We start from the raw sequence: 27,377 nt of genomic DNA, 5'->3' as shown, positions 1-27,377 counted from the left end.
CACTAAAGAGACTCGGAAGACTGTCGGAAATGTATATTTCCCCTATTTCCCTTGAGTAACAGTTAGACTGTTGACATCACAGTTTCAGGAGATGGGTTCAGGATCCTGTTTCACTGTTGTTCTTGTTGAGGTTTATGCCTGTCAAGAGAGCCAAGTGTGTGTGCCTTTGGGTGCACATTTGTGTATATTTACTGCTTAAATACTTGGCTGTACTTCAACGACCAAAGGGGACAAAGACAGTACTGCTCCCAGTATTTCTCTCTCTCTCTCTCCCTGACAGTCTTCAGACTCCATACATCTTCCCCGTCCCTGTCATGTTCATGGTACGAGGCTGCAGTGAGGATCTCGTCCAAGCCGTGGATCAGACTGACACATTTCTCCCCGAGGACTGACCCCCCCCCGCCACTACAAACACATAGCTCGAATAACTATGTCAGCCAGCTACCATGGCCACTGGCCTGCTAATCAAGACCATATTCCAAAGAGAGAGGGGGAGACAAGACTTAGCTCAGCACAGGAAACACACACAGCTGGAAGACAGACAGTGAATGAAGTTTAACTAGCCCCACATGCACGCTTTCTGTGCACTCACATTCATATCTGTTCCTGGAGGAACGCAGGCCACGACCCAGCAGCACAGTGACCCAAATTAGTAGCATCTCAGCTCCTTTGGCTCCGAGGGTGGAACTAGGCCACACAGTCACGCTTGCTGGATGGAGCACCTCAAGCTTCGCCTGTCGCCATCCATTCATACACAACCACAACAGTCCATACATTGATGCATGACTCAGAAATCCATTGTGAAGTGAGAGATTTGGTTGTGTGCTCAGCCGGGAGCTTGTAAAATAAATGTTCGCAGCGCAGCGCCACAGTTGAGGCTTTCCAGGATCTCTCTTATTTGACATGATAACAGCTTTAAGAGGTTTTTGGTGGTGGTCAAAGCGTTTGTGGTCACCCTACTTAATCTGTCGATCTCTTTTACCCCGATTCGCTCCTTTTTTCCATCCCACCAGCTCCTTCCCTTGTGAATCAGCTTACAGAGAAGCTTCATGTTCTAGTGTACATGTAAAGCCCCATATGTAGCTGCAGAATATCCCTTCTTTGGTGACAGACTGACGCGTGTGAGTACCCAAAAATGAGATCAAAATAAAGACTGCTGGACTGAGCCTTAAACCGTCTGCATCTGCTTTGCAAAAGCAATTTACTGACCAACAGTCGTCCTCATAACCATAAAGCTATCTTAAGTTTTTCTCCCTCTTTCCCTTCTTTTCAAGAATTAATGACCTCCTCCATGGAGCCAGTTAATTTTGGCCTGTGTTTGCACTGCCTGCTGTTCAGGTCTACAGGTTAGGGAGAAGGAATAATGTCTTTTCATTTTTTTTCTGCCAAGAGCGAGTTGTCTGCATTTGGAGTAAGAGTTTTATTTGCATTTAAGATGCTAATGTAGCCTTTTGGGTGAACAGAAATGGCTAGAGTGTGCCAGCGCTTTGTTTTGTCCCGGTTATTCATTAGGCTTTAATAATTGCTCCCTCGCGCTTCATAGAAACACCGCGAGGAGAAATAGATTCACTTCTTTCTCTCCTCGGAAAGGTCAGGGCACAGTGCAAGACACCTCCCCGACACATGAATTCACGATTCATGCATCACTTCTCTTGGTAAATGTGTTTTTTTTCTTGGACGATTGAGCCAAAGACCTGCTGTTTGTGTGCGTTTGTCTGTGTCTGTGTCTGTGTGTGCGCGCGTGTGCGTGCGTGTGTGCTACTGAGTTTGAGGGAGCCAGTGAAATTTAAATGAAGCATGTGACTTGAGTGTTCCTCGAGAGAGAGAAGGATGAGAGAGAGAAGCAGTGATCTTCTGAGGATCTCTCTCTCTCTCTCTCTCCCTCCCTCTCTCTCTCTCTCTCTCTCTCTCTCTCTCTCTCTCTCTCTCTCTCTCTCTGCTTGGGCATTATGAGTAGAGGCCGCAAGCACGACTCTGGTGACAGGTTCTTGTCGTTGTGCGAGTCTTAACCTTTCCCCCTTGTGAAATCACATAAGTTTTAACAAGCCAGAACAGATCATACAGGCCATCCTTCAGCACATCAAGGGAAGGGTCAGCCGACCTGCAGAGGAAAGTGGATTGCAGTGCGGCGATGGAGACCGGCTTAGTACTGAATCCCATTATCAAACAGCGTTTGTCAAATAATAGGTCAAGGCCCACTTGTACCAAAGACATATTAAGTTGTGGTTTAATTCCAGAGCTTTGTAGAACTGATTTGCTCTGTGGAAAGTGTAGAGAACAAAAGGTTGCTTGTATTAAGTCTTTTCAGACTGAAGGCAAAGCCTGCTCTCTGTTGCTTTGCTTAAGAGAATACATTGATAACAAGGCAGGCAGGATCAAGAGGGCCAAATATTGCTTTTACTTTGCTTTTTATAGTAACATTAACATGGTGACTTTGAGTTCAACCATGTGGCAGGCACTTAATAAAATCAAACATCTCAATATTGCTACTGTTCCTGTGATTTACAACTATAAATTGTCAAAACTAAAAGCCCCCATGTCTGTGCTCCATCCTGTTTCGCACCTATACTCACCCTCACAGCATATATCCCAATATTTCTTGCATCATTACAGATGCCATCTACTTCACTTTGGAGCAGAGAGACCTAGCTTGCATAAATACCCAAACGATGCACGATAATGGGGCCCGAACAGCTCCTCAGCCATATTTTCAATCTCCTTCAAAAGTGGCGGTGAGTGGCCGAAATAAGCGAGACATTGGGGAGTTATGAGTGGCAGTTGGTCCCTGGGGGGCCGTGGAACATGGCAGGTCATTTGCCTGGCCGGTATGTGTGTGATATATTTGTACACTATGGCGAGTTGGCCGGCTATGAATGAAGAGGTGGGGGTGGAGCGGTGGAGGGAATGAGGCGCTTGTTCAGCAGGCTGCAATACAATAGAAAAAGATGGGAGACTTAATCACACTGGGGCAAATAACATTTCAACACATTTAAAGCCACAGGGAGCAGAGAATTTCTTATCTCACAATGATTACGTCCCCCAATGAGGTTGTGTCTGTCATTCACAGCATTCACTACTCTGACCTGAGACTAAAATTGCCAGTTTTATTCATCTTCTCTGCAGGGTTCACTCTGTGTGGGGCTCTGTAGAGTGAAGTTTGTCTTCTTTGTGAATTCAGTTGTCAGAAAGTTGGCAAGCGTACAGCGAAAAGTGCATGTGTGCAGCTTTGGGCCTGTAGCATCCGGTGCGGCAGTTGTCCTGTAAGCTGTAGTTATACGCGAGACTGTTGATATCTAGCTCAGTGTTATGTTGAGCAAGACGCTGATATATTTAGTCCCTCTTCTCTCCCGTCTTCTTGCCACTCCTCCCCTCTTTGTCTCCGGCATTCCTCTCACTCACCACTCTTCCTCTCATCTTCCCCCCACTCCCACCAGTCTCTCCTTATCTCTCTTCCTCTGTTATCACATTTCTGTCTTTCCAACACGTCTCCCTCTGTGTTTTTCTTTCTTTCCATGTCTGTTCTTATCCTCCCCCATGCTCTCCTCCTCCTCCTTCCCAAAAGCTCTACCTCGTCCTGGGTTCTGTCGCTGTAACGATACTGACAAGCTCTTTGGACACAGTTTTGGCTTTGTTTCTCATCCAACTATTTCCCCTTTCTTTTCATTCACAGTTCTTTCTCCTCCCTCTGTCACTTGCTACATTTAGACACAGGAACGTCTAATGTAAATTTAGACGGACACAAAGACCAAGTGGACACCCACAGAATACACACACACACTGTTTACACTAGCGGCAGCTTTATTAATTGTGCTGTCTGCCAAGTTGAAAGACAGTCTTGGTAATATGACCTAATGAACGTGTGCTCTAGGTTGCTGTGTGTTTTGTCTTCTGTTGAACCTCCCTGCTCCCTCCGCCTCGTCTGCCCTGTGACTGACTCACAATGGCTGATGTTACTCGTCCTTCTGGACCGACCAGTAGGCCCGGCCCTTCCTTTTGGGAGCGCTCCAAGAACAGCCAGGCGCCTCTCAAACGGCTCCAACTTTCTGATCATGAAATGGATGTGTTGAACTGAAGACTGGAATTCTACTTAGACTTCAGTTTTAAAACTTTCTGGCTTGGGGAGATATACTTCTGTAGTTGTTAGACTGCTTCTTTCTGTTTGTTCACTGTCAAAAATCTGCCCCACAGATTATATAGGGAAAATATGACTTTCCCACTTTCTTATAATAAGTGGTAGTTTGGCACAATGGTGCATACAATGAATTCCTGTTAAAATATAGCATTTTCTTGTTAAAACTGTTTTATTTCAGGCAAGAAAAGTGGGTGCAGACTAAGGAAAACTTTTATTATCAGGTATTTTCTTGATTTCTCTTAAACATAAGAACATACTTTTTTTGTCCAACCAAAAATCAAAAACTCAAACATTTTTCATTTAATTGAAAGAAAGAAAGAAAAAAAAATCCCAAACATGAAGATTGATGATGAACCTAAAGATGAAGTTGTCCATTTTGGGCATTTTTGCTCAACAAAAAAATCCTACTTAGCATGAGACAAAACAGTTGAGGTAAAAAAGACTGGAGAGTTGTGAAAATTCACACTTAAGCCTTACTGGTTACATTTTCACAATAACAAAACCTGTTTATTAAGAAGATGCTGCTCTCAGTTTTGGGAAAGAAATGTCTCAAAAGCCCACAGCTGTGATTTTAGGCAACACAGACATTAAATCTCCTGACTGGGTTACCTTATTTTACTTCCATATGGATATAATAATGGAGAAAGATAATTCTGAGACAGCCATTTTGTTCTGATTCTCTGTCACAATAGAGGGTACCAAACAGGTTTCAGCCATTACAAAGTGATTCCTAGCTGTTCTCATTTCAAGCCCATGTAGTGATGAATGTTTGACTATTGAAGCACTTGATTAAAACTCTAAAAAATGTGGAATCCTTGTGAAAGTTGTATTGCGGCACCATAAAGAGTATTGTTTTGAAGTACTTAGTCTAAGTTGAAGTGGGCTTGGCTGTAGTTATGTGACAGGCACTCAGTTGCCCACTAGCTGAGAGGAGTAAAAAAAAAAAAAAGGTTCTCTTTTAGCTAAACATGCACAGACTGCTTTCCTCTTATCTCGCTCCATTCCTCCTCGTTCTGCCTCACTGGCTATCTGAAAAAGTATCGTCAACTCCTCTCATCTCACCCTTCTATCTCTCCCTCTTTTCCCTCTATTTCCATCAACTCGCCTTTTCACCTGCACCATTTTCTCTCTCCTGTCTCCTCATCTCCCGCCTGATTATTACATCCTCTCTCACTCGATCTCCCTCTTCTCTCAGTTACATTTTTTTCATTCTCCTCTCCTGCCTATTGTCTCAGTCTGATTTTTTTCTCTCTTTAGTGCATAGACATCAAAAAATGTACATTTAAGTAGTTTTTTCCAGAGTTGAAGAGAGAACAGTGGACAAAAGTGAAACCTTAGAGATGTTGCTGGTGTACGCATCGTAGTTACAACTAACTGTTTGCGAGTAAGGTATTAGTCACATGTGCCCCTATGCACACCAGTCTTTGTCTCCGTCTCTATAGTGAAGCAGTGATGCATTCAGCGCTGTGTGTTGCGCTTCACAAGGAGTACAGTATGTGCTGACGATCGGGGACAAGACAGGAAACCGCCTGAGTCCCTATTCTTTTCCCCGCTGAGCACCACGCATGGGTGTACACACACATTCACATACTCACTGTCTGCCGGCTTGAATATTCACCGGCTTAAAACCGGGCTCTTGAGCTAAAAACGGCTGGGGTAGATCAGTTTCCTTTTGTTTCAGCTCCACAACGGCGCGACTGAAGATAATTGGCGTTGGCCTCACATGACTCAGATGTAACAGTGCCATTTAAACAAAATGAATGGTCCCGTCCCACTGAGTTCCTGGACATGACAATGTCTTTGTTTAGTGTTCACGCTGTTGCAGATCTTCCTGGGTATTCTGACGTGTTCGACCATGTGGGTTAGTGTGATTTTGGGTGGCTTATTTGTTTGCCAGTGCTACTTGATTTTCATGCAGAACAAAAGCTTACGTTACCTCTTTTCAGATACCTCTTTTTTCTTTACAGTAAACCAGAATCCAGTGAGAACTTGTTTTTCCAAATAACCCACGTATACAGCAGCCTGCCTTTAGTGTTGGAGACCTGTATATGCCCTTTTAGTATACGCGGCGTCTTACATGGATTATCACATTGTTTTTTGATGGTTTCCCTGTTGAGGAATTGAACCCACAATCCCCCAAGCCCAGACATCTGCATTAACCCTGATGTCTTGTGACCAATCTGAGGGCATAAATCGGCTAAACACCATGTGACACAAGCCACACAGCTGTCCTAAAGCATTTAGAGCGTAGAATAAAACCATGCGGTCATAGCCAATGATATGGTCACTAATACTTCTCAACAGCACATGTCCGGAAACAGTAAGGGCCTTAATGGACAAAGATGGATAAGGATGCTGTCTGAGACAGTAAGGGAACCAGCCCAGATACAGGTGTGTCTCATGTGCACTCATTGTGATGTGCACATGAGTGCTTTTGCTTGTGTGTTGTCATTACAACAAAGCAGGACATCTATTTGTATAAAACGGATGATGTAATGATAACAGGCCGGCGGGGGAAAAGGACGGCAGATGGTCAGTTGTCTGTCTGTTTCAATAAAAATATTAACTGAAGACCATATTGAGTGTGATGGGGCACCAGAAGAGTTCACAGCAGAGAAGATATGAGCTAGATTAAGGCTTGGACTTGTGTCAAGTCTTTGAAGTGCTCAGGTTCTATGTCGGCCCCTTTCATGATGTAATCTCAATAGAAAAATAAAAAAAGGATTTTGGATGTGGTAGCGTGTCTTTAGAGATGAGAGATGACTCACATTCTTCCTGTCCACACAAAAACCAGTGATACCGCAGATATGACGAGGCCAACACCAGACTGTGCTTTTTGTTTTTCAGATTCATTCTCAAGTCATCAACACTCCCGCTCTCCAAGACAGAAACTTGTGTGAAACTGATTCCAGTTTGGAGTTGATATCAGCAGCTTTGAAATATTTTCTGATAAGCTGCTTCTCTTGCTGTTGGTTTGTGGCTGATCCATCGTTTACAGTCCAAGTACTTGTGCAGTCCCAAGAAAAGCTGACCATTCATCTGGTACTGACAGTGCTGGCGGTCCACATAAGCTCATTCTGGAAGCATTAAGTCCGAAAAGGGGAGGCTACATTTATGGCGCCGTTAAAACAAAAGGAGACAGTGATTCTTTTTAATGCCTTTCTCCTTGAAGCGACTCCTCTTCCACCCAGCACCACCACCACCACTGTCCTCAAATCCTTGGAGAGGATTTATAATGGCATGCCTGTTTTTACAACAATCAACACTCTCTGGCAAGTTTTTACAAAGCAGTGCAGTGCGAGCCCACTCCAGCGCTCTTGGTGTCAAGGGTCAATCAAGCTCATAAACAGAGGGTGTGAGGAAGAGAAAGTAGAAGGAGGGAGTTGCAGCTGAGGACAGTGGTGTTTGGTAATAAGCTGTTTCGGGCAGAGCGGACTGCATTCCACTGTAGTGAACTCAGCAGGGAGAATATAAGCACCGCTATGGAGGAATGCACCAGCTTTGTTGTAACAGAAGGAGCTCAGAACACAGTCTTTATTCATGGATGAATATAATAGATGAAGAACAAACTTATTTAGCCCCTCTTAAAGTCTTTAAAGTTAGTTTAAAAAAAAAAAAAGTTTTATCATGAGCACCCAACATGAGGAAGTTAAATATTTTGTTTGTCAGTTGATACTCTTCAGTCACGTCTTCAATGATACCACACTCGAGTCCACCGATTGAACCTGTCCTCACCCGTGGTTTCATGACATCAACACCTGTACAACCAGCTTGGAAAGCTCAAACCACAGCTTGACTGGCGATGTGAATGACTTGGAAAACCACAGTGTTGTCTGTGGTTGACCTTCATTGTTTGTTGACTGGCATTGCTCAGTGTTGATTCATGTCATGGGGTGGCATGTGGATGCATGCAGGGTTTGTAATTAGTAATAACAATGCCTGGCACCAATCACAGTCCACAAGGTTTCCTGAAATATCAGTGCAGGTGCAGTTGGTTTTTGTTTTGTGATATTTGTGTTTTTTATTGCTGAATCTGTTGAACGGAAAGTTGCGCCTCACCCCCAACCTTCACATAGCAAGTGAAGAAATGACGTGTTAAGGACCTGTGTTGCTTTTGGGGTCTACTCATGGTCAAATTACACAGGTCATCAGTCATCAGGAATGTTCCTGTGAGAATCACTCCCAGGCCTGGCTCTGTCCCTAATCTCAGTTAAGAACTTTTACAATCATCATTAATATTGCTTGCTTAACATAGGAAAGACATTGCAATAAAGTCTTATCTATCATTATTATCTTGAGTTATGTTGTGTGGAAGTATGGTGTGTTCAGGTACTTCTTGAAAGCGAGAGAGTAAATGTGGAAGCTATCAAGGAAATTATATTAATTTGGTAGCATTATCCATAGTATTGTAATAAACCTTTTATGTGAGCCTGTGTAATTGCTGGATAAAGATTAACATTTAGTGTAGCAGTAGCAGGACTAGAGAAAGAGCATAAAGCCAGTTAACTGACTCACTTATGTCCATTATTCAGCAATATCTATCATAAATTTGCTAACAATAACCTCCATAATCTACTGGTCATACCAGACCAAGTAAAGCTTCAGTGGCACAACCCCTGTGTGCACTGAACTGAACCAGGCTGTGGTTTATTGGCATTATTCGCAAGAGGAAGATTGTGTTCTTCCTTTTTCCAAAAGTTTCATGGTCTTGCTTTAAGTCTCTGATGTTGGAGACAATGTGATCAGTTATGTTGTGAGGAAACGGTAACACCTGTAGATAAATGTGAATATGTGAGCATGTATTATTTGGCTAGAACATGCAAAAATCCAGGTGTAGTTCTTGATGTACAAATGGACTAATGATGATTGTTTTGGAGTTATAATATAATATGGAGTATAAAATGGAGTCCCACCTAGCAAAACAGTTAAGTTAGCAACCAGCCGTTGCATGTCATCACCTGCTCTGATCCTTCAATCTTGCTGTTATTCTGTTAAAGTCATCTCCAACAGATAAGGTATTAGCTTAATGCTACAGACAATAGAATAAGATCAGTGTGTTTTTGCCTCGACCAGCCAGTGGTGAAACGTTGAACTAGCTGTACTATAACTCTGTTAACTTGCGACTCATATCAGGCACATTCTAGCTTTGACCTACATATCGCCTACCTCTCCCACCTTCACACACTGACACACATGCACACACACACACACACACACACACACACACATAGACACAGAATTTGTCATGGAAAGAAAGACCCAGCCGCACAAACACAGTCAAGAGATTAAGAGTAAACCACTAATCTGACGGTGCCTGCATCAGTGTGTTTGTGTGTCTGTGTGCTTATTCTGAAATGTGGGCAGGTTTTATGCGATGCCTGGTTCAACAGTGTTTCGCTCTGTCTTAGCAGCTGGAACGAAGGCCTTTGTTTTTCCAGGAATTTCACCCCTGAGAGAAGAAGCAGGGAGGAGAAAATGTGTTCCCATGCTCATGTTTAGCTTGTTGTGATCCACATCAATTTGGTGCCTGAGCAGTTTTGTGTTTTATTTGGGTTCATGAACTGCTCTGAGTCACAGAAGGTGGAGAACATGACAGAGGAGATACAGAGAGAGATGTTTTGGCACAACTGAGAGAAAGAAATGGAGTGAGAGTGAGAGGATTTGATGGAGAGGATTGGTGGTAAATATAAAGATGGAGACAAATACGGCCTGTCTGCTATCCATGTGTTATTGTAATGACAAGGGCTGCATGCCTGTGAGGCACCCTGGGGTGCTCAATCCTGTTTTCACCGGTCAAACCTGAATCAATGTTCATAAACCATTCAGAGCACTGAGGTGGAGTTTATAATCCAACCATCCCAAGCTTCTCGGAAAGTGTTCAGACACAACTGCTGCTTGATACAGAATTCTAGCATAATGCTAGCTTTATAGGGAGAAAGGAGATTTGAAGGGTAAAATAGGGCTCACACACCTGCCACATGGATTACCTTACACACACATATATGTACGGTATGTGTGTCTTTGATGAGGTGATGAATTCCTCATAGAGGTTTGTCTGCAGCAACATTCCAGTTTAAAGCAGGCTTGGTATAAGATCGTCAGTGGTCACATTCAGAGAGGTGGCAGGAGCTAGTGTTAATGTTGCCATGAAGTGTGTAAGTGTGTGTGTGTGTGTGTGTGTGTTGTTGTGTGTGTGTGTGTGTGTGTGTGTGTGTGTGTGGTGTCTCATGCTTCATCATATATACACACACACACATAATAATTGACACCCCCTCCCCCTCTGTCTCACGCTCGACAAATGCAGGCAGAGCAGGGACAACTGTGCACTGTAGCTTCAGAGCACACATTTATTTGACCAACCACCACACACACATGCATACACACACATGCTCAGTAGCACAGAAACTTGTACACCACTGTGTGTCTTAAGTAGCGTCTGTTGGCGTATAATCCCATTTACCTCTGAAAAACACAAGAGTGTGTGTGTCTGTGTTTATTGTCGTATTGAACTAGGAGAGGATGAATTTGTGTGATGTAGTGCCCACAGTCTGTCTAATGTCTCGGAGTGGCAGCTGTCACGCACACACACATGTGCACAGACACACATTTGTTATCCACACAACACACTGGGTGTCAGGGAAGCAGTTGTCTTTGTGCTTACTGCCGCTCCAGCACTCGAATGTGCGGGTAGATTGTCTGGTAGTTTCTTCCCTCGTCCTTGTGCAGTCTACTGGTTCAAGCCTGGGAAACAAGCAGAGGAGGACAAATGACTTAAGTGACATCATTAAGGATGTGGCAGATTAATGAACAGGCAAAAGAAAAAGGCTGTGGTGTGAACTCTTTAAGTCTGTTTTTCATGTTTTTAATGGTTGTTTATTATTATGTGTTTTATGACCCTGTAGCTCATGATTCTCTCAAAAAACATTTTACAATCTTCAGATTCCATTATTCCATGTAACAGAGCTAAGCAGCTTGTAAAGTGACTGCTGTAAAGAGTTTATTCTTGGCTAACATACTTGAGCAAAATTAATATAGAACAATCCGTGGACAATGTTTGAGGCCAGCGTTTCTTCTCTATAGCTTTTCCTCAGCTCCTTCTTGTCAAGGATAGCCACTAGACGAGTCTAGATCAGGTTTTATCACTCCGTCCGGGCTGATAGCTTGAACATCAGCCCAGCAAGGTGCTCTAAAGACAGGGGACTCAATTTGTTCCAATGCCTGACTTCCCCTAACAGACACGCACACACACACTACTTTTGTACTTTGGAACAAGGCATTTGTTTTGGCAGGCCACCTGCCACAGAGAGAGAGAGAAAGGGCACCGGCGCTTGTCCTCCACTAAACTGATTTACGTTGGCACTAAAACAGAACTCATAAGGGCTTTTTATGCGCCCCAAGACTTGCCAGTCAGCTTGTTCCCCCAGCCAAGGCAGGAAGGAAATGATACAAGATACCACAATATACAATACTGCTTTATTGTCCGACCTCTTGAAAATTGGTCTTGCCTCCTCTGAAATTTGTCTTGGCTGGCTTCATGCCTTAAATATGGTACAGGGAAAGTTGTTTTTGGCACTTAAAAAGTGCTATGTCATATTTTGGATACTCTTTCTTCATCACTTAATGCTTTTTTGACACTTTTTTTCTCGCTGATAAATTAATAATATGAAGTAATGACACAAAAATGGATATATCAGATCTTAGAGAGACTGTTTCTGGTTATATTGCCCCCAAGGACATTGTAGAAATACTATCCATATTGAGTTATTAATACATTTTCTGCTGTCATTCAGCTGATATTGAAAAAGGACCTTTATGAACAAATTTCCGTGGACAGTGACAGATGGGCTTGAATATTTTTTGATAATATGCCAGTGACTTATTGTAATAATGTTGACATTCTCTGATAATCCTCAGCAGACAGTGATTGCTTGTTGTAGTGTTGAGGTTTGATTTTGTGATGTTTTAGGGGAAATGTTTTAGCCTCACTGTGGTTTAGTTTGGTGACCAGACCCCCCCCCCGTCCCTAGTTCCCCTCAGCGTCTGAGACAGCCTCTGATTGGGGGCATATGTCAGACTGGTGGGCTAAGCAGGCTGCAAATGACTAGCCTGCACCATTCCTACCTGCAGTATATACGTTCATGTGTGTCTGAGCACAAGCCTGAGTGTGTATTTGTGTAAAGCACTGAAACAAGTTAGAGAGCAGTCCACATCCTCTATCCTGTAATAACTTCAATCGGACTTTTTGTGTGTTTACACCTCTCTCTGAGCGCGTCGTCTGTCCAGGGATTGTCACCCATTCCTCTGTCAATCCGTCTGTCTGTCGTTGTGTTGAGGGGGATGGTAATCCATTCTTCCCATATGCAGATAGTGGTGGTGAGATTAGGCAGACCCTGGGAGAGGATTACGGCTTCAGGGCTTGGCTCCCCTTCTATCTTACCTCCTCTCTAACCACCACCCCACCACCCGCTTCCTGCCGCCTCCTTGTGCTGTTCAATCCCTCACCCGCCCCTCACCCCATCTCTCTTTCCTCCCCCGGGCAAATCTCCAATCTCTGGAGTGTGTTGGCTGCTGAGTGAAGAGGTGGAGGACAGATTAAGAAAACCCATTTAGTTTGTGTACGTGTGTTTTGATTTGCATGCGCATAGTGTATTGGATAATTCTTTGTGTTTTGTGCATGTTTTGATGTGTTCGTGTGCACATATAGATACCATTATAGAGGATAGACGGTGTAGTGGGTGTGTGTAGGTTGGAGTGTTCCCAGTGTGTGTCTTTTAAACCATATTGCTTTCTGTCACCTCCATGATTATGCTATGGTAGGGTTACAATAATTGACTTTGCGCATATATGAGAGAGTGTGTGTCTTGAGAATTTGCATTAATTTTCTTTCATTCGCTCACACACATTCTCCCCATTTCCCTAAGTATGTTTTCCCTCTCTCTCAAATCCTCAGTTCCACCCTCTCTCTTCTTCCACTTGTCCCAGATGTGACCCACATGTTGTGATGCAGTGCAGAGGGCAGGGAATTTGTCTGAGTGCCGTTCTTCTTCCTTCCTCATCATCATCCTTCTCTCACCACCTTCTCCTCCTCTTTCTCCCCTCCAGTGGCGAGTGCTGTAATTGATATGCCACCGGCAATAAATCAGCACAGCTCTAGGCTCTGAGCGGCGACCATTATCTGAAGGGACAGGTTTAGCTGCTTTGGAGAAAAGGGTGAGAGAGGGAGAGTTGATCCAGCTCAGCACTTCACCAGCCTCTGAAATTTCCTCACAAAATTCATGAAAACACACCACGTCTCTTCTCTGGATTCCCGCCACTGTTAAACTAAATAAACAAAAATGAAGTAAAGCAGTGACGGGACCCCTCCTTTCTCAGCGTTTTCCCTCTCTGTTATGTCTTCTACCTCCATTTCAATCTCTCAGTCCCATTCACACTGCCCATAGGGATTCAGTACAGTCCTGTCAATTGATAGGGCATCCCGATATCAAATCCAATCAAGTTGGCCCCTTCCAGCCCGTCCTTTCTAATGCTTTTCCCTCGCACGATAACGGCCTCGGCTCCCCCGATATGGTGGCTGCCCATTCCCAAAGCCACAGACACGCTCCAGCCCAAAATGATTGACATGTTTTTCCTTGATGGTGCCAGATATGGCTCGTAACCTTGTTCCAGCGCTCTTCCCACCATTTCACTTTAGCTCCGGAGGAAATTGAAATTGAAGAGGGTGTGGAGGGATAAGAGGGGGGAGAGAGAAAATGGAGAAATTTGAGGAAAAAAAAGAGCTACGTGAGTAAGACACTGAGTGATTGACTTTATCCTCAACCAGTTGGGCATGTCTGCCATGACAGGGATAGAAATGTGGGGATTGAGGAAAAAGGAGTTGGTGGTCCATTTGTGAGGACATTCTAAGTGTGATTTTTTTTTTCAATCTATCCTGTTTCCTGTCCCCTGTCTTTTTATGAACCTGTGTTTGTTAAAGTGTATGATGATGTCATAGTCTTATTAACGGGACAAAGCAGCTGAAGACCCCCAGATGCAATTTGTTATGCGATTCACACTCTCTCACATCAAGCTGTGGCTGGCTTAAATGAAGAGGAATTACTATAAGGACTTTTTTTTAACAGACTCTCTCTCATTCTTTATCAGGATCTCTCATTCGCTCGTTCACTCACTCTGCCTCATTGTGTCTTTCCTTCACTTGAAAATGACAAAGGAAAATGAGGCAGCCGGCCTCCCTACGCGCCGCCACGCTTTAAATTGACATCTGCTCTCGTCGCGCAGTGCAACTGTACCGTTGAGCAAGAAATTAGTTTTTTTTTTTTATAGGCTGGCTCGTCAGTTTATTGCGGCTGCTTATGTCGAAGAGGCCGCCATCCACGTCAAGTTGTTTTAATCTCACAGGAGCGGACAGATGAGGGTATATCTGATAACTGTAGCTCAGGCCCTTCTGTCTGCACTTACTGCGCTGAGGTGCCTCGATCTGCGGGGGCTCCCCTGGTGTTTGATTCAAGCGCCAGGTAGAGCCCTGATTAAAATGCAGCACAAGTGTGGCCTTTTGTTTGGCTCCCGCTGCTCCTCACTCACCCTTCTGCTTTTCTCTCTTTAGTCTTTCTGTCCAGGCAGTGTCTGCTTCTCTCTGTCTCTTTCTCTCACTTTTTCCTTCCTCTGTCTTTTTCTCCTTGTTTTTTCTCTCTCCTATACACTTATCTTCCCCTGTCCTTTCATTTCTGGAAATTGGATGAAACCACCTCTCCCTGAACCTGGCTAACTTTGTCACAGCTGAGCTATGGTTTGCTATTCCATGAACGTCGCCGCTATTTCTATTTGCTCCTGTTAGCAGCAGCAGTGACTAAAATTGATGAACAATTCAATGACTCCTCTTACTGAGGTTTTTAATTCTTTCAATACTTGTACACTCCCTGACCCGTTATGCCTGTCGATTGATAGACGGACAGACATATAGCCTTGCCCCCGAGTGTCTTACCAGATGGGCAGCAGGAGGTGGAAACCTACACATTCCTCTTCGCCTCTCCTCTCTCTTTCCTCCTTTTGATTTTCCTCTATCTCATGTTTTTGCCTCCCTCACCCCCCTTCACCATCCCTCTGTAATGTCGCTCATCTTTTCCAATTTGGTGTGGTCATAAAACACCCTTCGCACAGACAGTTTGATAGTCAAGGTGAAATTGAAGCGTAGGGTCCCTGGGAGAGTTGCATTCGGTTTTGCATAATCAGCATTTACAGGAGAACTAATGTCCCAGTATTGCGGGAACATGATTGGCCTGTCAAGCAGCAGCAGCAGCATGCACCCGACATCATCGCATTGCCACTGGAGGACACCCAAAAGGAGCAAATACTCTTTTTTGACCACTCCTCTTCTCGTTCCTCCCTGTCCTTTGTCTGTAAAACTTTGATCCTATAAATTACCTCACCCCTACCCTTTAGTATACCCCCTCTGTTGTAGGCATCCCAGGTTGTCAATGGATACCATCTGTAGGGTATGCTGTGAGAAATATTTATTTGTTGAAAGCTCATAAATGAAAGCAGACCTCAGTAAAAGTGTATTTGCAATGCCCCCAGTCTTCATTTCTCAGAATTAGCTGGTACGAGAGGACAGTGAGGCTAGTGAGGAACAAGGGCCATATGCACTGAAATGTGGACAGAGCATTTGGACTGAAAATAGCACTGTGGGGGGAAAAAAAAACAAAACAACTGCCTATGTGGGTGCAGGCTTGTTACCATAGGTACTGGTGGCAGGATGAATAGGTTCAGGAGGTCCAGTTTTTAATTCTAAATTAATATAATTGCTACACAAAGTAGTAGAGGGTGAGCTTAATTCAACTTTTTCACAGAAGTTACTCAGAACGCTCACTGTGCCAATGCAGTGGCTTATTTCAAAAGAACGATGGAGCAGCTTTTTTGATGCTGTCTGTATGTTTGTGATTGCTGTCTGGGTGGAGGGGCAGCATCGTGTGAGATTGGGACCTTTCGTACCATCCATGAATTGTTAGTAAGACATCTTTGTCAAGGATTTGAATGTTTCTTCCTGCTTAAGTTTTATTTATATGTTGTGAATGTAGCTCCCTGAGGGGAAGCAGACTGTTGGGTAACCTGCTGTGCTGCCAGTAGAGCCTGATGCCTGGGTACAGCTGCCAGAACTGCAGGTGTAATTACAATAAGGGGTTACTGGATAGTGTGTTGATACTGTTCAAACCACTGCAGGAAAGCCTTCGCACTGGCCATAAATTGCTTGCTGCCAATATAACAGGGCCCACTGGCACTTTTTCAAACACATGCCTCCTCCAAAGCCACCATGGTAACGTAGAAAGTTATGAAATATTAAAGAGTTCAGTGTTGTGAGTCTATAACTCATACCAGCAAGACTCGCATTATGTGTACAGAGCCTTTAATAATCGGCCCATGCCTCCCCTGCTATCTTCACTCATAATTAAATGCCGACACACATTTGCCTTCCAGACTTGATTTGATATCATTTATTTATCACTGGGACAAATGTCAGCTTGAGTTTTTCTAATTTTGTCAGTGCAATTTGCAAGCCTTTTAGGCTTCTCTGGCTGCTTGATGCATAATCAATAAGAAATTTTCATTGGACACTCACCATGCTTTTTTTCTTTTTGTCTTCTAGGGCTCCCACCTCACGCATCTGTGGATGATGTTCCTGATGACGGCTTGCGACACTGAGAACAGGACAGCGAGTCAATAGGAGTTTTGCCTCCCCTTCCCTTATCCGTCTCTCTCTCTCCCTACAACTGTCCTTCCTTATTCCTTGACAGTAGAGCAGGAGAGAAAGAAAATCCTGACTTGGGACTTGGTACCAGAGTGTGTACTCCTCCTCCTCCTCCTCCTCTCTTTTTCCTTCCCCATCCCCCTAAGCTTTGCCTCTAGACAGCCCAGATATGTGTCCCCTAGCTCGGTCAGCAACTTCCCCTGGCCTGGGGAAGTTGTTTCTCCTCTTGGGGTTTTTACTTATCACAAGCTCATCCCTCTCTGGAGGCCAACCCCCACCCTTCAAACGATTTACCCCTGCTGACTGGGGGCTGACACATCTGGCTATACACAACAAAACTGGAGAGGTCTACGTGGGAGCTGTCAACTGGATTTTCAAGCTGTCTAGCAACCTGACCAAACTGCGCAGCCACATGACTGGCCCTGTGGTAGACAATGAAAAGTGCTACCCTCCGCCCAGTGTCCAGTCCTGCCCTCATGACTTGGCCCAGACCCCCAATGTGAATAAACTTCTTCTCATAGACTACGCACAGAACCGCCTCATTGCCTGCGGCAGCACCTCACAGGGCATCTGCCAGTTCCTACGTCTGGATGACCTCTTTAAGCTCGGTGAGCCCCACCACCGCAAGGAGCACTACCTCTCCAGTGTGGCAGAGTCTGGTACCATGTCCGGGGTGATCATAAGCTCCCCCCACAGTCCTACCAGCAAACTGTTCATTGGAACCCCAATTGATGGCAAGTCTGAATACTTTCCAACCCTGTCCAGCCGCAAGCTGATGGAGAATGAAGAAAATGCCGACATGTTCAGCTTTGTCTATCAGGATGAGTTTGTCTCCTCTCAGCTGAAGATCCCCTCGGACACTCTGTCAAAGTTCCCTGCTTTCGACATCTATTATGTGTACAGCTTCAGCAGCGAGCAGTTTGTCTACTACCTAACAATGCAGCTGGATACCCAGCTGACTTCCCCCGATGCCAGTGGAGAACAGTTCTTTACCTCCAAAATCGTCCGCCTGTGCGTGGACGACCCCAAGTTTTACTCCTACGTCGAGTTCCCCATTGGCTGCACTAAAGATGGAGTAGAGTACCGCCTGGTGCAGGATGCCTTCTTGGCTCGGCCGGGCCGGCAACTGGCCAACTCTCTGGGGATCTCTGAGAATGAAGACATCCTCTTCACAGTCTTCTCTCAGGGCCAGAAGAATCGGGCCAAACCACCCAAAGAGTCAGCATTGTGCCTGTTCACCCTGAGGAGGATAAAGGAGAAGATCAAAGATAGGATTCAGTCCTGCTACAAGGGGGATGGGAAACTCTCATTACCCTGGCTGCTCAACAAGGAACTCGCCTGCATCAACTCAGTAAGCTCAAACCTTTATATTTGTTCTTTGTTTTGAAGTTTTCTCTTAGAATTAATGGGTTTATTTGTCACATATTATGTTTTTCATGGGAAAGAGTTCACTTTGATGCAGACCAAATTAATATTAGCATTACTTTAGGAATCAGTTTAATTGGGAAAATGCTATGAACAAAAATGCACTGCTCACTTGAGAAAATATTATTTCTAGTACACACACATACAGTGATCAGATATTAAAAACTAGTCTTTATCCATAAGTCGGTGTCCCTTAAACTGTCTGCTCTCCCCTTTTTTCCACTCCTGCCTTTTGTCCTGCTAATTGAACACTGCTCCATTCATTCACAAGGACCACTGCTACAGGCCAGCAGTGATTAACAATACAAAATGTGAAAAGCTCGTATTTTCCCACTGTCTTCTCTTCACTTTTGTCCTACACATTTTCTCTGCCCCCCCCCACAGCCTTGTGGTGCTTTGATTTAGTCAGACATGGGACATCATTAGCCCAGTCCCCTGGATTTGTGAAATGTCACTCAGGAGCGACACTTGCACTCGCGCTCGCACATACGCACATATACACACCGCATGGTTCGGTGCACTGCAGCGCTAGATCCTGGGGGATACCATGAGCTAGTCTTGGTTTTTACTAACTGATCCACAGTGCGTGGCCCTGCATGTGTTTCAGAGCACATCCCTCACACAGACACACATAAATGCACTCACACTGGAGAACCTTAAGGCACTTCACAACAGCAGCACACAGACTAGTTTTCTCTATGGTGAACACATATATATACTGCTCACATGCTTTATTTTCTCTGACCTCTGTTCCTCATCCTCTTCTGTCTCCCTCTGCTCACCCACTCTCTTCAGGCCGCATCTGCTTGAATCATGTCTGAATATATTTTTATCCTATCTATAAGTGTTTAGTGCACCTCACTCTCAATTGACCACCCGTCTCAGTAACCCCGTCTTCCATCCTGTGAGCTCTTTAAAATCATCCGTCCATCCCCTCCATCTTGTTCTCTCTTAAGATAGCTTAATTAGCAGACCAGTTTTCAAAGCTTTTTCTTTAAATGTCAGTGCACACCACTTTTACCGGCAGGTGTCTTCATGATACGCACACACATACACAGAAACCATTTATTCTGCGTTGTGTCTAATGGACTGGGATTCTTTGTAAAAACAGCACTCTTTCTCTGTGTAGGTCTTCATTAGCTTGAGTGCACAGGTGTGTTTTGTGTGTTAGCATAAGTGATGTGAATGACCCAACCAAGTCCTCTCTCACCTCCTTTTCTCTCATCCTTTCTATAGATGTACTCCCTTTCCTATTTGGAGGTTGTCTTCATTTGTTTCTGTGGCTTTTCTTTCTTAAGGCCCATCACACTGACAATAGCTCTGAGGCAAAAAAACAAGGTATCTCATTTATTTCAATTAGACCTTTGCCCTGGTGCAGCGGGAGCTCTAGTGTGGTGCTGTGGTATAAAATCACAGGTTAGTATAGCAAGGAATTTGACTTTTACCTTTTTTTGCAGTGGTAGTACAACATAATTCAGTAACTCACTGTACTGGCCAGACAAACGCTGTATGTGCAGGTGCACATGCCAGGTAGATAACTTTGTCATGTTGTGCTGATATGCTGCTTACCTCATCAGCAATTACCCAGAGGAGAAAATTATTGCTGCCACGATAACTTGCTATAGATGGACTCTTCAACCTCAAAGGAGAAAAAAACACAGTGGAGTGTGTTGGCCTTTGATAAGACTCCAAACTAAATGTACTGGTTTGCATTTTACCTACCAACGCCAGCCTACAGATCATTTTACTTTTTACAGCTGGGAAAGCACAGGCGCAATAGCATTCCTTGCCATGACACTGCAGTACTGTTTTTAAACCAGAACCCAGCATTTGATGAGTGAGTGAGCGAGTGAGCGAGTTGTTGTTCATTTCTAAGAGTTATCCTGCAGAAAGGGCATTCGACAGTTAAAAACTGCTACTGTTACAACCTTCTCCTGTATCATCACACCAGTAATTCATCCATTCATACATGTATCCACTGTTAATGTATGTTAATTTGATCCTTCATTCTGTCCTTTCTTTCTTCTCCCCATCCCATTCTGACTGTCATCCCTGTCACTATGGTTACTGGAGTTTTGAGGATTACATTCACCAATATTTTAAACAACTTATAACAACAATATTTAAACGTGGTCTCAAAAACTGTTGTGCCATAGAGGCTGTCATAAGTGATGATGTAATAGCCTCAGGGATAAGCTGGTTGGCTGACCCCATGACAGCAGCAAGGCTGGAGGGGTCAGCATCAGGTTAATGATGGCTGCCACGTTTGCCCCTAAGCACTGACCTAATGTCAGCTGCTCACCACTGACCTTAACCTCAGTCAGTGGTCTGAAGGACCTCAAATCTGACCTCAGATGAATGCCTGATATCATTTTTCAGAGTGGGAGCTGGTGCTGTGCCAAATAACTAAACATAACAAGCATAGAGAAGGCTAAATCAGTCAGGAACAAGAAGAGGCATTTAAGATACAAACATCCATATCTTAACATTAATGACTAGACCTAGATCTCCCATGCCAGATAGTGACGTAATCATTAACTGTAAAAACAGTATTGCATGAGAATGATGTCTTGTGGGTAATTACTGTTATTGTAGACAACAAAGGTCATAGTATAGGCAAGTCTAGTCTAGTTACTTAAATAGCTGCAATAAACACTGGCATAGCAAAGCAATGATGATAACCAAAATGAAATATATTTCATCCTGACATGCGCACAACTCCTTGACTTTACCATAACAATTGATTTTAATGGTCAAGTCTTCACCATTAAATCTGAAGATGATTAGGAATTCATGAAGAGTGAAATGACTGATAGATTCTCTGTCGCTCTGGGTGTATACCAGCCACCTACCAGGGGCTAGTCCCCCCCATGTAACAAACTTATAAAAACTAACTGGGAGTCATTTCCGCAACTCCATTACTCCCTCTGATCCAGGTATATGAACTGGCAATCTCCTACTCCACAGCTCTCTAACCTTTTAAGCTACTGGTGTTTGGCACTGAGCCCCGCCCAGAGTTTCCCAGCCACTCCAGGAATTCAAATGCACTTCTCTAACCTCTAGGCTACAAACCAATAATAATGCCTACTTCAACTACATTTGACTGAGCAGTGTGGGAAAGGCTTTGTGATGTGGGGGTGGAGAGTGAATACGTTTAGGTTGACCCTGCCATAGAGCAGGGGAGAGGGCAGGGGGGAGGGGGGAGGCTCGGACAGCTGTTAGCCACACAGCAATGATGGATGACTGGGCGCTCTGTCAGCTCCCTGTTTGGGGTTCATATTTGTGCTGGATCATAATTTCAGGCCTCCAGCCATCATTAGGATATTTATGGTCACAGTGAAATGGTGGCTGTTTTTCTGTAAACACAAATGTTTGGGCATATTACAATCAGCTCTGTCAAAAAAACCAGTGTGTGTAGAACCTCAGACGTAGCAGACACACACCATTCATCACTTCAGCCCTGTTACCTGGCTATATTTGTCTGCTGTGTATGTGTGGCCATGTGTGTATTTGTGTGTCTTTGTTTTGTCCCTGAGCTTTATTAGTGAACCCCTGACCTTCTCCCTGGTTTGAGAGTGGATCAATACAAACTATTTCCACACAGGGAAGGAGAGAGAGACATTAGGGTGGAGTGAGAGGGAGATGAATGCAAACATAAAAAAAGAAGAAAGATAAAGAGGGCGGTGAGAAAGGGGGGGTAAAACAAGAGAGAGGCATGTAGGTGAGCACAAGAGGGGTTGAACAAGTAAGTGCAGGAAGTAAATGAGAGAGATGGCAACCAGTTCCAGAGAGAGGGAGAGAAAGAGGTGTAGGACGTGGGCGGGTGTAAAAATGAGAGAACAAGAGGGAGTCCGAGAGGGAGAGAAAGAGTTAGATGCCAAAGCAACATACAGCAGAGAGTAAGGGAATTTGAAGGATGGTGTTGAGGAGATGAGAGAGACAGAGCGAGTGTGAAAGTAACAGAGTGAGCCAAGAAAGAGGCTTGAAGGGAAAAGGGATGGGATTGAGAAAGAAAGCCCAAAAAAGCAGGAGCTTTGTAGACTTTGTGCAGAATACAGGCAAATTTGCAAGTTTTTAAATCTGGTCTTTAGTACTGTCATTTTCACTTATTTGCAGGTGATCAGATCAAGTTTGTATGTTCAGGCCTCTTTAACTTGCCTGTACTGTAGGCATGGCATCTGTATGCTAAGCGATGCTCCATTTTGAAAAAAAACAGGAAACCAAAACAGCAAGCTGCAGGCTAGATGAAGAATGTAGATATGTCCTTTTACTGTTAGCACCATGAAAATGTCCAACAATATCAGTCATGAGGCGTTTGATGCAGTCACAGCTGGCTCACTGCGATTTGGATATGACGCCAATGTTATGTTGTGCTGTGAGTGATGACAGTTTAAATTTTGATGAGAGAAAATGGTATGAAGGGAGAGAAAGAGAGAGCAAAAACCAGCCAAGGAGAGAGCTGCAAGCCTTGTTTTTTACAGCCAGGGTGTGCTTGGAGGGAGAGGCAGTGATTCACCGACAGAGAGAGGAGGAGGGTGAGAGGAAGAGTGATAGCCCCAGAAATCTTTTCACCGCCACTGCCAAGAACAGCGGGAGAAAAGGGCGGATGACAGAAAGAGGGGAGAGAGATGGAGGGAGGAGAGGAGAGCATGATTGAACGCTGGCTGCTGCACAAATAATATCGGTGTCCGTCACCTGGTCATCACACTGTCCTCTTCAGCAGCAAGCCTCTCTGTCATGTCAACTCTGTGTGTGTGTGTGTGTGGTGTGTGTGTGTGTGTGTGTTGTTGCTCATCTGACAGGGTGTTTATACCAAGGAGTAGGTGCTATAATAATGAGGACTCAGAAACACAACAAAACTCCTTTGGGGGTGTCTTTTATCACTGAATTTTAAAAGGTGTTCTCCAGTTTGAGAAAGTCAGGGACTCTTTTTGTTCAGGGGTCACTTTGCAGAATTTATTTATATCTTACTAGCTAAATTCATCACATTAAATGGTCATTTCCAGCTGTTTTCTCCGCAGCATGCAAAACATAAAATTAATAAGCAGTAACCTTTCAAGGTATTAAAATGCACTTATTTAGTTAGAGAAAGTCATTGAAAAGTCGTGGAATTTAACATGCGGTCAGCAGTGGGAGCCACGGTCATATTAGCTTCTCGAAGCTTTCTTTGAATCTCTTTAGCACACTACACAGCAGCTTTGGCATTTGGGCTGATCAAGGCACTTTCTAATCGACCAGCATTGCCTAGATATGGAGCCTGATCCATTTCCAGTGTTAACCATTGTGCTCTGGGCACACAAGCTGTCAAAAACAACCTCTGTCTTCTGTTAATGTACTTTGCAATTTCATATTTACTTCAGCATCAATTTCAATTACATAGCTGTCTCCACAGAAATGATAGGAAAAACCTCAGGAATTCGTTTAGGGAAGCTGTAAAACAGACTTTATTGCAGAGCTATGAACTTTACTTTAACTGGTCTTTATAGAGCTGAATCATCTAGAAAAATAGAAATGTTGGAAAGGGACCTAAAATTAACTCATAATAAATATTAAAAGATTTAAATTGGAACTAAAGAAAGAGTAAATAAAAGGCAGAAAAAAACTAAATGGGGATGTTCTTTGCCCCCACCCCTTGGAAACGGCAAGGGTTCTCATCCCTACATGAAATTCAAGGACTATTCAAAATGTCAAGCTGCTTTCTCTGGATCACCAGATGGATGGTGCAGTTTTGAACTTTGTCACAAGCCAATTCATCAATCAATCAGAGAATCAATCATAGCAAAAAAAAAAAGAAAAAAGAGTCATCTTTTAATGGTGCATAGTCCAGCTGTTGCGTGGCCAGCAGTATCAAAGGTGAGATTTGACGCTAAGCCTGACATCGATATTGGACTGATTACTTGTAGTTATTCAGATTTTTCGCAACTTGTTAGTGTCATGTCCTCATTGCTGTGATATTTCTGCACTGAGTCAGTATGGGTGGTGCTGTAATGTATTTGCCTTGTAATATACAAAGATTTTTTTAAATGGGTGATACAGGTTTTAGTTTTTTGTTTTTTTTTTTAAATTACTTAAGGCATTGAGGCTGTTACTGAGTATACCAGACTATTTAGTTCTGTTTATTCCAAACAAACAGATATTACTGTTGCTGCAGCTGTATGTTATCAGCCAGCTGTGAGTGTGGGTGTGTGTGTTTGTGTGTGTGTTTGGTCTAGTCAGGGTGGCTGCTGTGAGGAGCATGGTTATCAGACTAAGTAGCATCCTGGGGTGAGCTGCACTCAGGAGACTGGTTACAGCAGTATAGCAGATGCAAATGCTATAGATGATCCCCTTATGTATTGCTGATAAGAAAACACTCTTTTGTACTGTCTCACTGATATTCCCATGTTGGCTCTCATATTTAGTTTCTTGTTTTTTTCAAGTTCTGTAAACCTGTAATATTTATCTGGTAAGACAAGACAAAATATATATTCTGCACACCATGCACCCACATTAAGTAAACTAAGCAGATTTTCATTACATTGTTACAGAAAAGACTAAGTGGAATTGACTTTGAGGCCAGCTCCTAACCTTATTAAATTCATCATTATGAATATCATCTAATGAACGTAACTCACATGTGGTCTTTGTAAAACACAGTCCTATTTCTGTGGACCTAATCTAAAAGGATGTGCCAGCAAATGTGTTTAAGTAATTAGACCTGATTAACTGAGCCAGAGTTGATGAGCGGAGTTAATTGACAGTCTAAATGAGTTGAGCTAGGAGACACTGATTGGGCGGATGGTCTTAAACGTTATTGGTACTAATGGGTCATGTTTCGGTTAATATTTGATTTGATTGTAAATTAGGAATTTGCTAATTCTCATACAGGATAGAGTTTTGATTTACATCACATTGGGGTGTGTGTGTGTGTGTGTGTGTGTGTGTGTGTGTGTGTGTGTGTGTGTGTGTGTGTGTGTGTGAACTAACAATATCACGCCCGCTCTGAGCTCAAGTGTCGCTCTCATCCCATTATTAAAGGACAATAGAAAACCTTTTGGAAAAGACCCCATGCAGGCTGTGTGTGTGAGCTGCTTAATTCTCTCTCTTTTTCCTGACCTTTCTCTCTCTCTATCCCTGAGGAGTGTTTAGCTCAACAAATCCCCAAGTCTAGCACCACTCTAATGATACTAATTGTCAGTGTAATTATGTATTGATCTGTACTGTGTGTGTGGGTGGTGTGCTGCATACATCATTATCAGGAGTAATCAGAAAATGTGGGGCAGGGGTTGTACCTGTACTGCACATGCTAATAGTCTGTGTGTGTGTTTGTTTATCTAGTTTCACATCTGCTTCCAGCTTTATGGTTGCTTCCCATGTAGATGAGCTGAATGTAGGCAGTCAGCAGTAGTCTACTTTTCATAACCATCATCTTCTCTTTTTGGATGCTTCCCATTAATAGGGCGATTGTGGATCCATGTGGAGATATTAAGAATAAGATGTTATGTCCTAGTACATCCAGAAGTTATAGTGTTTTTTTCTGGAAGAAGACATGTTTATTATGCCTTATCAAATAGACCGTTAAAAGAAAAACTGAGGGGGAAAAAAAAGCTGCTGCCAACGTGCCAAATCTTGTTAGAAGGAAAGTACCATTTGAATTTCTTAAAATATCTTTTGCTGTTAGAGACATTTAAATCTGTTGACCCGGTCTTGCACTGCTGGTCACTGAGCTGCCCTAAGAAAGCAGTCGGAGGTTAAGTACTTTGCTTAAGGGCACCTGTAGTGGTTGATGATGGAGAGAGGAAGTGTGCTACCCGTCTACTTTCCCCACCCACTTGTCCCAGCTGGTGTGGGGATTTGAACTGATGATTGTCTGATCACAAGAGCTTCCAACTGCCTGTGAACTTATGTTCGGCAAAGATTCATTTTTAAACAACTGTATGCATCTTTCCGAGGGTATTTCCTCCTCTACATACTCCATATGATATGTATTATTTCTCCTCTGTCTCTCCCACTCAGTTGAATTGTGGTCTAAACATGTGGTGACAGCTTTTGGAAGCAGCTCTCTGAATAGGTGCCAACTCCTTGAGGTTTCACTGTCTGCCTGGAGTGCACTCAACATAGAAATTACTACCCTGCAACCCATGAATATGGAATTGATGCAGTCATCTCTTTTTCTAAATTATTGATCAGCGAGGATCAAGTAACATATTCTAGAAAACAGTCTGGACAAAAATAAGTTCCTTCCTGCAACATTTTGTTCTCATACACCTCTAATCTTGAGTTTTAAATCAACAGCCTGTGGAAACACTCTTGGTCTGGTAATGAATTAGTTTTCCCACAAGATGTTGTTAATGCATTCTGCTTTTTGTCACCTTTGAGACACAACCAATCAAACACGCTCTGTCTCCACGGAGCCAGTGATGTCACAGCTGACGTCAGTGATGAACCTTATGAGATATTTATGTTTTGATATCCTGAACACAGATGTTGTCCTGAGGTGTGTAAGTGTGACTTGTGCAAATTTGTTCTTGTTTTTGCACATGAACTACATGTTTTAACATGTCATGTACAGTGTTGTCTTCGTGGGGGTGAGCCTTGGGGATTATGGTGTTTATTGGCTTTGAACTGTGACATTTTTGAAAGTTAAATTAGAGTAAATTATTGACAAATGCAAAATTTACAGTCATGTTGTCTGAATATTTAAGAGTAGCTCACTGCAAAATTAAAATTGGCGTTCATGAGATGAATAATAAACTGCTAATTCAAATCCTTAAAATAGTAGTATTGTAAGGAAAATACAAAAAAACAAAAAAAACAAATAAACACCAAAATAACCAGAAGATTTCGTTCCAGTATCCATATGTGTCACAATATTTGCTTTGGAATGGGAATCACCTGTTTAATTGTCAAGTTGAAACAGAAGTTCAGGTAATTGGAAGCAAACTTGCAAGTTTAATTTTTGGCTTGCATTCACATTCTGGCAGAAATCTAAATTGTAGTGTTAATTTAAACCACATAATTTGGTATCACCATTCATCACGATAATAACCCAGCACTATCAGTACATGGTTATAGTTTGAAACAAAAGAGATACATATTGAT

The 27,377-nt window shown here is 43.3% G+C and overlaps 1 protein-coding gene across 1 annotated transcript in view; it reads left to right on the top strand.

Annotated features, from left to right (window-relative positions):
• Positions 1-27,377, top strand: part of LOC108884024 (plexin-A1) — a 185,487-nt gene that overhangs the window by 17,664 nt on the left and 140,446 nt on the right. Inside the window, 1 exon segment of the mRNA XM_018677631.2 lies at positions 16,770-18,222. Within this exon segment, the coding sequence (XP_018533147.1) occupies positions 17,041-18,222 (1,182 nt within the window). The 5' untranslated portion in view covers positions 16,770-17,040.

The sequence above is a fragment of the Lates calcarifer genome, linkage group LG12, assembly GCF_001640805.2.
Source record: "Lates calcarifer isolate ASB-BC8 linkage group LG12, TLL_Latcal_v3, whole genome shotgun sequence".
NCBI classification, from domain to species: Eukaryota; Metazoa; Chordata; class Actinopteri; family Centropomidae; genus Lates; species Lates calcarifer.
This window is presented reverse-complemented; position numbering and strand designations above follow the sequence as displayed.